The sequence below is a fragment of the Chenopodium album genome, chromosome 6 (genome assembly GCF_948465745.1).
Source record: "Chenopodium album chromosome 6, dcCheAlbu1.1, whole genome shotgun sequence".
Taxonomy (NCBI): domain Eukaryota; kingdom Viridiplantae; phylum Streptophyta; class Magnoliopsida; order Caryophyllales; family Amaranthaceae; genus Chenopodium; species Chenopodium album.
Genome location: NC_137839.1, coordinates 10,561,687 through 10,571,323, shown reverse-complemented (window position 1 = coordinate 10,571,323; position 9,637 = coordinate 10,561,687). Strand labels below are relative to the sequence as shown.

The following is a 9,637-nucleotide window of genomic DNA, read 5'->3' as shown; positions in this document are numbered from 1 at the left end:
AATATATAATTCACCAAATACCATCAAGGTTTTCAAAATTCACCAATGCCATCGAGTTTAAAAAAAAAAAAAAATCATTGAGTGCCACTAATGACTAACGACCGTTAGGTTAGGGTTTAATCATGACACAAATCATGATATGATTGATTTGATTTAATTATTTAATTAATAAATAAAAATAAAAAATTTCTCAATTTCCGTGACAAAAATTATTCGTGTAAAGTTGTGGTGGTTATTTTGTTCTTTTATGGTTTCAAATTAAGCTCAGAATTGGCAAAAAAAATATCATAAATGCCCCATTTTGTGTGTCGAAAAATATCTCGATTAGCAAGACATTATTTTTTAACCATGAAAATTATTCGGGTAAGGTTTTGGAAGTTATTTTGACCCTTTATGTAGTAAATTAAGCTTGGAATTGGCAAAAAAAAAAAAAAAAAATAAAACACGTAAATGCCCCGTTTTGTGTGTCAAAAAATATCTCGACTAACGTGTCTTTTTTTAACCATTAAATTGAACTGTTAGGTTTTAGGGGTCATTATGATCCTTTAAGGATCTAATTTAAGCTCATTTTTTTGCAAAAAATTAACGTAAACGCTTCGTTTTGCAATTTTTAGGGTTAAAAAAATTACGATCTTAACACGCAAAACTGGGCATTTACACTATTGTTTTTGCCAATACTGAGCTTATTTTGGACCCATAGAGGGCCCAAATGCCTGCCAAAACCTTATCTGGACCATTTACACAGTTAAAAAAAACAATATAGTTAAAAAAATGACTATTTTTGCCAAATGATTGTCAAAACCTTATCTGGACCATTTACGCACAAAACGGAGAATTTATGTTTTTTTTTTTTGCAAATTCCGAGCTTAATTTGTCTCCATTAAAGGGTCAAGATAACCTCCAAAACCTTTCCCGATCAATTTTTATAGTTAAAAAAATGACTAGCTAATCAAGATATTTTTCGACACACATAATGGGGCATTTACTTTTTTTTTTGCCAATTCTGCTTAATTTGAATCCATAAAGGGTCAAAATAACTCCCAAAACTTTACCCGGATAATTTTTGTCACGAAAATCAATAAAAAAAAATGATATTTTATTTATAATACCTTAATATTTTATGATTTTATATAATATAATTATTTTAAAAAAAAATGTATAGTTTATTTTTATTATTTAAATAACTTTCCTAATCTTATATGTTTATTTTAGAATTCGGAAAGATTTAAAACTCTATTTAGTTTATATAGAACTCTACAATCATAAGCTAGTTTAAACCCTATTAATATTCTAAAACCTTAAAAATATTTGAGCAAAAAAAAAAAAAAAAAAAAAAAAAAAAACCTTACAAATATAATATTTTATATATAAAAAAAGAGTCGTGGTATTCCTTTTGGCTGTGCGTGAAACGAACCAAACTAAGATTTTTTTTTTCCTTTTGTTTTTCTCATCATCATATCTAAGGTTTAATAATATGATGATGACTTACATCATTACATGGTGAGAAGCATATTGCAACATCACCTGATATATTTTTTGCCTTACTTGAATATTGTGAGAAGCTGCGCATATTGCAACGTCACCTGATATATTTTTTGCCTTGAATATTGTCATTCCATTGTACATTGTGGAAGGTAATCGCACGTATCTAGAGTTGTTTGTATAATTGATTTATATTATTATTAAGTGATTTATTGTTCATATGCTTTAATTTAGATGTTTAATTAATGTATATAATTTCATGATTTGATCGGATTTAATGTCTTGTTATTATTGTTGTATTGATGGATTGTTCTATTTTTCTGGGATTTTTAATGTTGTTGTTATAGAGAGTATTGTTTTATCGAGGATTTAGGGTTGTTAATGTAGAGTATTATTTTTTGGGTTGAGATTTGATTATATTTGAGTTATTAGTATTTTTTTTAAGAGTTGAGATATTATAAATCGAATTGTTATACTATTTGGGAACATATGCCAATATTGAGAATTTATTATCATGTGAAAGATTATTTGATCGATGTATGAGATCAAAAGGTTGAGATTATTATTTTGTTATTGGTTTGAGGCTCGGTGTTATAGACCTTAGTCCTTGGCATGTTGGTAATGAGATAGTGATCATGAGTTAAGAATGGGGTGCAATCTTTATTATTTGTTTTTTTATGGTCCCCTACAGTGGGAATTGGCCCGTATGTGGTCTGGTTCAAGGTGTTTCCTAGTTATTGGGAGTATTCAAGTCTTTATACTTGTTGGATTTATTTGAATTACCTATGTCCAAGGCTAGGTATAGAACAACGAGCATGGCACACTTATGGGTTATATGAGTAGATTGAGTAAAAGTTCGTATTATTATTCGAGGTTGAGCTGATAAAGGTTATTTTTCAGAGTACAATGTGTAATGTAGTTTCGAACTACATTGTTTAATTGAGCTAGTATTGTCAATTATTCAATTATACTTTGTATGCTGATATGTGGTGATTACTCAGCTTTTGCTGATGTGTGTGTTATTTTGTTGTGCTACTTGTGTTTGCGGCCATGTCTTTTTCTTATGATGGCCCTGCGACGATCTATTTTGGAATTTGTCCTTAATGGTGAGCAGTCAAGTTTGTCTAAACAGGTTGATCAAGTGGTCGTAGCTAAAGGAGCTTAAGCGATCGATTAGTGTTTTTATAATGAGTTTGTAAAGTTGTATAAATAGCTCACTTAGATTATTGGGTTGTTTATTGAGATTTTGTAAGCCTTAACACTTGACAGGTTGTCGAGTGTGGCAGTAATACCTCCGATTTAGCAGTATGCTTTCGCAATTTTATTTAAAGGTTGTTTATTTTTTTCCTTTAATTCTTATTTATTTTTAGTTAGTAAATCGGGGGTGTTACAATATTAATTTAAATAAATGATTAAAATTAACTAGTCATTAAGGTTTAATGTCATGATTAAACCTTAATGACTAACGGACTTAACAGTCGTTAGTCATTAATGACACTTGGTGGATTTTTTAAAAGCTCGGTGGCACTTGGCGAATTTTGAAAACCTTGATGGCATTTGATGAATTATTAAAGTGTTCGGTAGCATTTGGTGAAATAGCCGAATGTACTATTTTCATTCCCCGACGTTGTCGTCCCACAACTTCCATTCACCATCGGCGACGTCCTTTTCCCTCTACTGATCGGTAAATGGATAGGAATAGGAATCGTTGAATTGTGCTAACAAACAATAACAAAGGGAATTATTAATGCACTTTTAGGCTATGGTTAGTCACAAATAACAGATTTTTTTTCTTCGATCGAAGCATTAGGCAACCCGGTTCTGCTTGACTAAGGGTCTGTTCTCATACGTTTATTTTCAGTTTAGTTCAGTTCATTTCAGTTCAACTCCTAATTTCCTTCTCTTATAAAATATTCATTTCAGCTCAGTTTAGTTCAGTTCAGCTGATTTCAGTCTATGACCCTAAGTCCCCTGCGTAGGCCGTTTTCAGTAGAGGGAAAGAGGGAGGGGTAGAGTAACGAGAATGGGCAGCCAAACCATATGTTAGCAAATTTTCCTTTCGTTTTTTTACTAGTAACTCATTTTTCTTTCTTTTTTTCCCTCCAATTTCTCTAATCGTATTTTCTCTCTTTGTTGGCATTGTTCTTCCCCAATTGAACACAACAACCAGTTGGATCTCTTCACCAATATTCAAATTTGCTTCACTGAACTTCAATTGACCCAAAATTGAAGCAGGTAATTCTAATGATTCCCTCTTTTTTATTCAAGATTTCTGATTCGTTATTATTCTTGTTGAATTAGGGTTTATAATTGCAGTTTTTTTCGTTCCAATTATGTACTAATTGTGGATACAATTGTTCATTTAGCATGTTTTTAGCTCTAATTTCGAAGAACCAAAAGTGTCCCCATTTACAGTTTTGAAGAGGGTTATTTGTATTATTGTTCCGAAAAATACAGTTTTAGAATTGAGATTGCCAATTTTTATCTGTTTATGCTATCTTGAGTAAAGATTAGCCCATCCAATAGCTAAATTGAGGCAATGCCTCATTTGTGGGACACTGAGATTCAATGTTGTTATCTGTTCATAAAAACACAGTTATTAAAAATGCTTGCTCTTTGAATTGCCAATATTGGGAATATTTGAGTTAGAACTTAGAACGAGTACAATTAAAAAGCCACCAAAATAATGTGCATTAGTAATCATGAAAAACCGTATTTAAATAAGGAATTAAATAGTTTGTTATAGGGCTGCAGAATTTGAGGATGGACTGGTTCAGCAAGTGAATTTGGTTTTAAGTTCGAATGTGAAGAATTCCTAGTTTTTTAGAATACGAAAATATCAAAATAACAGAAAAAAAAAATTGAAGAAAAAAAAGGGTATTTGACAGTGTTTCATTTGACAAAAAAAGAAGAAAAAAGAAAAGGTTTCTTTTTGCCAATTAAATTGTATAAGGTAGTTACTTACGAAGTTGGACTTTTATGAGGTGCTTTTAAAATTCTTTCTAAAAATGAATTAATTTTAGGTAAAATTTCAAGAAATTTGTATCATTATCATAAGTGTATAATTTGTCCATGTCCAAGTTGTTAAACCATTGTATCATATTATTTTTTTTACTACTCCGTAGCAAGCTAGAATTGATTCCTATTATGCTAACTCTTATCTTTATAGTGTGATAAAATGTCATTTTATAATTTCTTTATATGGTTCAAGTCAAGTAAGTAAAGTCGTGTTAGTTTTGGGTAGAAAAATCTCAACACTACCTTTAGGATGAAGAAGGGTGATTTTGTGGAGTAATGATGGAGTAATGGGTGGTGATGGTGATTTGGAGGGAGGTACCATGGTTATGTTTATATGGCTTTTTGCCCAAGATATTATGCAGACAAAATACTTTGAGAAAGAAGTCTTTTTTGTGTACTAATATCTGTTCCTGCCTGTCATTGACCCAAATCCTCATATACTCCTCTTTTCTTACTTTTCTCACTTTAGCTCATGTGAGAATCAGCCTTAAGGTGAAAAGGGTGAGAAGAATTAATAGTAAGCAAGCTCCTCTCATATTTTTTTTCTGAAACATGTTTAAATTTTCATTCCTTTTTTTAATTTTTTATTTGGCTTCAGCTTTCAATTCATATGCTCAAAGATGTTCTTATCCCCAAGCTTTGGATTCTATTGTTTGAAGCTGGTTTCTAAATTCAATTGTATAAATAAGAGAGAATTACTTAATTGAATTATTGTTGTGTTAAGGTTATCAAATTTCCAGTGTGCTGATTAATTTTGCATACTTATTATGTTTTGATCCATAGCTTTTGGTAAATGATGCTCAATTTAGTTTCTTTAAGAGTGTGCTCCATAGCCTTTAGTCCTAATTGTACCTTTATTAGAATTTTCTGTATATGCAATTTATTTTTAATGTATTTAAAATATAAATCGGGAGGGGACTGGAACCTAAACACCCAGAACTGATCCCCGAATCCGGATTAGCCCAAAGGGTGAACCGGGTGGAACACCAAAAAAAAATAAAAATATTTTTGATGTATCCATAATACATTTGGCTTCTCATGTTAACTATGCTTCTTACCGAATCTCAACCCTTGTATATACACTATATAGGGCTTTGTGCTGAGTAATTAAAAAAAAAATAAATATTGGTTTAACCTTGGGACTTATTTCTACCATAAAAATTTATATGCAAGGGTTTTTGGGGTTTCAGGAAACAAGACATTCTGAAATAATCTTCAGGTTCGATGGGGTCTCGTTTGCAAATTGAAGGCGATGAGTCAGTCCTTTGTCGTGTAACACATTCGAATCTCAAAAGCTTCAATGCTGATGTTCGCTTTTCACTTCAGGTTCGTGAGTTGGTTTTCATTTAATTACTATGTCTAGTAATTTGGAAAATCCCAATTCAAATAAAATTAATGTGATATATGTGGTCAGATGACTGTTGAAGCCATGAAAGAGAAGCTGTGGAAAAAATGTGGTACCACTGTAGAGTCAATGTCCCTTGAGCTTTATGATGATGCAGGAGCTAAAATTGCTGATCTCACTGATAATGCAAGATCCTTTGGGTTCTATTCTCCAATGGATGGGTAAGATAGCTACCCGTAATTTTCTCTTTTGCATTTGTTGTTGACTTAATTCTGTGCAATATTTTCAATTGATATTGTGTTTGGTATCTAAAATAGATGAATTTCATTTTAATGCTTTTCTTTTTTCTTCTCTCTCAATGGGTCACAAAAGATATCGGCTGCATGTTGTAGATCTTGACCCAGCATCAGTAACTTCTGGTGGCTGGCTGGAAGACACATCTTTGGTGGAGAAATACAAAATTTCCGATGAAGCCTATAAACAACGTGATGGCAAGTATCTTAAAAACTACTTTAGAATCCATATTTTTGTAGTATCTTGAATACATTTTAGTGTTTCTATCTTTTTTTCTTGGGGTTTATTTTATTTTTTTTCTTAGCTTATTTTTAATGTATGATCATTGATGCAATTTTTTTTTTTTAGACTGTCTTTAATCTTGTGCATATTCTTTACTCCAAATGTTCTCTGCCAAGCAATTATAGGAAATCATTCTGGACTTCTTTTCTCCTATCCTTCTTAATTTGAATGTTTTGATATTGTAGGTACTTTTAGAAAATTCAAGGAAAAGTTAGAACTTAAAAGCCCTTCAGGTGCCAGTACTAAGGTAAGCCTTGAAGATATTGCTATGCATATGGGATCTTTGTGATATTGCTCATCTTATATGTTTTGAATCTGTATATGTAAATGTATCTTATTCTTCTAACTTTGATAACTACTGGTGAAGTGTGTAACTCTCAAATTGGTCTGAATGTGATTACAACACCTCCATTTTTTTCTTGACAATTTTTGCTCTTTCTCTTATGCAGTTACCTGAAAATTACATGGAAGACCTTTGTGCTAATATCAAGGTTAGTTATTTTCTGTTCTTAGCAATTAGCACTTTCAGTCCATCTCTGTTTGATTTGTGGAGCTGTATGTCATGTGACATGTAGCTGCACTTTATACTGGGATGCTATCGTATGATGTAATGAGATGATTCTTTACTCATGTTTGGCGTACAATCAAATGCTCAGGGGCTAAAGAAGAGCATACCAGCCCTCAAGCCAGTGGCTTACCAGATTGCTTTTTCTGACCTCCTTGGTCAAAAGATATTGAAACTGAGAATCTAGATCACTAGTAGTGATTTTGTCATACTTACTATAACAACCACTTGGTATTTGACATTCTTAGAGTTTTCAGTTAACAATCTCTATTTACTACATTCTTTCTTTTTTTCTTTTTTTTTTTTTTTGGGGAGGGGGGGGGGGGGGGGGTGGGGGCTGTGGTGGAAACTAGAATGTATAGGGGGTGTTGTCACTTATCTTTTTTGTAGCCCTGTTCTATTCTTAATGTTGAAAAGCCAAGTGCAACTGTGCAACATAACTTATAACTAACAGGCATTCTGAAATAGTTGTGCTGCATCTTTAAATTAGTGAAAGAAATGTGCGTTCTCTTACCATTATATCAATAGGATATCAAGAAATACCTTAATATTCCCCTTTTCACTTTCTAATGTTCAAACTTTTAAATTTTATTGGGAGCTTGACTGGATTGATGTAGTATGTTATATCGTTATGCTTTGCTGGTTTTTCGTTTGGATGATGTATTGGTTCTCTCAGTTTTAGCTCTTGTAACAACATAATCGGTTTCAATTTTCAATATTGCTTGTACTTGTAACTATATGATTGGATTCAATATACCATTCCGTTTTTTTTCCTAACTGCTTTCAGGAATCCCTATACCTTGTGTAGGATTGTTGATGCTATTATTGAACCTTCCATTTAGTTATGTGTTATGGTCATTTGTCAACTTTTGCTAAGGATGTCATATGCTTCACTTTCTCATGTAGCCTATGACCAATTTTATATTATGTGCTGAGTACTTGAGTTTCATTCACTTTACAAAATCCCATCCCTGAAACTGCTCTCCTCATGTTTTTGTGTTATTAAAAGGGCCCTATGCAGTATACTCTATCACTGCTGGTATTATTTCATGCTTGAATGCATGAAAACAGCTTTTTATATGCTAGCCTAGATGGTTTATAGCTCCATTTCCTGTCTTTTAGTGTAATTTTTTTTGTTTATATGTCTTTTTGGTTGACTGGCTGGCTGAAAGCAATATGTTATTATGCCTACCGATAACTTCTTACTTTTTCTTTCAGGTGGGAGATAGATGTCAAGTTCAACCAGGAGACAAACGTGGTATTGTGAAATATGTCGGCCAAGCAGAAAATCTAGGCCCTGGTTTCTGGGTTGGAGTTCAGTATGATGAACCACTGGGGAAGCATGATGGATTGTAAGTAAATCAAATCCCTCAGCTATTATTCACGTAGCAACTTTCTGATGGTCAATTCATAACCCTTGTAGTAACCATGTGTTTCTTTTGTTAGAAACTTTCACTTGAAGATGACTAGTAATTCTTGCAGCAAATCGTAATTCATTGTATGTTAGGATTGTTCATTTCAGCTTTTCATGTTGCAGGGTTAAAGGGACTCGCTACTTTGAATGTCCACCACTTCACGGTGCTATGGTTAGACCAGATAAAGTACAGGTTTGTTTTTTACTAATCCAGCAATATTTTCTGTCACTTATTGGAAAGAACCATTAAAGTCCTACTCATCTACCATGATAATAAGCTGATAAATTAGTTGGTAATTAGAAGTTTCATTCGGATTACTTGATTCATTGAGATAGATTTGTCAGCTGTCCTATACTCCCATCCCTTTGCTAGCATACTCAATTATGCTAGATTGTTAGTATGTACAAGACATTCAATTATTCAATTTGCCATGCCTGTATATATATACAGTTTCATACTTTCATGCCTTTCTATAAGTCCTGTTCATCTTTCATGAACTCAACCTCTTTTATGCCTCAATAGCTTACTGGGAATGCTGGTTATATTTAGTTTTTGCTTTTCGAAAAATGAGTTTGTTGCTGTGAATCTATCATGGGTATTGGGTGCCAAGGAGATTATTTTTTTTGGAGTTTGAGTAGCTCTTTTCTATTGCCTCTTCAAGTACTTTCATCCGTGTCCACTTTAGTTTGATAAATCTAAGCTTTCTGACTGATACTGCCAGTTGGATATTTGCTGGCACCCCAACAATATCAAAACGTTACATTATATGTTCTGAATGTTCATTTTCCAGGTGGGAGACTTTCGTGAACGTGATCCATTTGAAGAAGAGGAGATATAGGAACAGGCCCAAACAGCTGATATAACATCTAAATACTCTTATTTGTCTAGTATTTTTGCCGATGTTCTTCAATTGAGATAAGTACATTGCTGACCTGCTAGTCTGCTACTGGAACGGAACTTTACTGGCCTTTTTGCAAGAAAATAGACAAAGATAAAAGATTTCTATCCTTTATTCATTTTTTTGTGTTTTCCAAAATTGTGGATATATATATTCCAGTATTTGTCTTGTCACCAGAATTCTACAGCAATTGACTTGAAGATTTGCGTACACCAAACTGTACCTTTTTTTTTTGTCCCTAATTTGAAGCACATTTTGTAGTGATTGTACAATGTTCTTATTAGTCATATATTTGTAATGTGCTTTGGTCTAGCCTCGGCATAACTTTCAACAATCAA

At 32.6% G+C, this 9,637-nt stretch overlaps 1 protein-coding gene across 1 annotated transcript; it reads left to right on the top strand.

Moving 5' to 3' along the window:
• The first annotated feature begins 3,485 nt into the window (after positions 1–3,485).
• LOC145634579 (tubulin-folding cofactor B-like) lies at positions 3,486–9,602 on the top strand. The gene is made up of 9 exons (XM_081685998.1): positions 3,486–3,717; positions 5,691–5,826; positions 5,915–6,066; positions 6,218–6,336; positions 6,607–6,668; positions 6,871–6,912; positions 8,205–8,338; positions 8,524–8,593; positions 9,192–9,602. Exons 2-9 carry the CDS (start codon positions 5,725–5,727, stop codon positions 9,237–9,239), a joined length of 729 nt encoding a protein of 242 aa, XP_081542124.1. The 5' UTR covers positions 3,486–3,717; positions 5,691–5,724; the 3' UTR covers positions 9,240–9,602.
• The last annotated feature ends 35 nt before the right edge of the window (positions 9,603–9,637 follow it).

Bases quoted from the DNA above. Each gene is read 5' to 3' on its own strand.
- LOC145634579 (XM_081685998.1), top strand. From the start codon at position 5,725: ATGGGGTCTCGTTTGCAAATTGAAGGCGATGAGTCAGTCCTTTGTCGT. The intron at 5,827-5,914 runs GTTCGTGAGTTG...ATATGTGGTCAG, and splicing joins ATGTTCGCTTTTCACTTCAG to ATGACTGTTGAAGCCATGAA. The intron at 6,067-6,217 runs GTAAGATAGCTA...GGGTCACAAAAG, and splicing joins TTCTATTCTCCAATGGATGG to ATATCGGCTGCATGTTGTAG.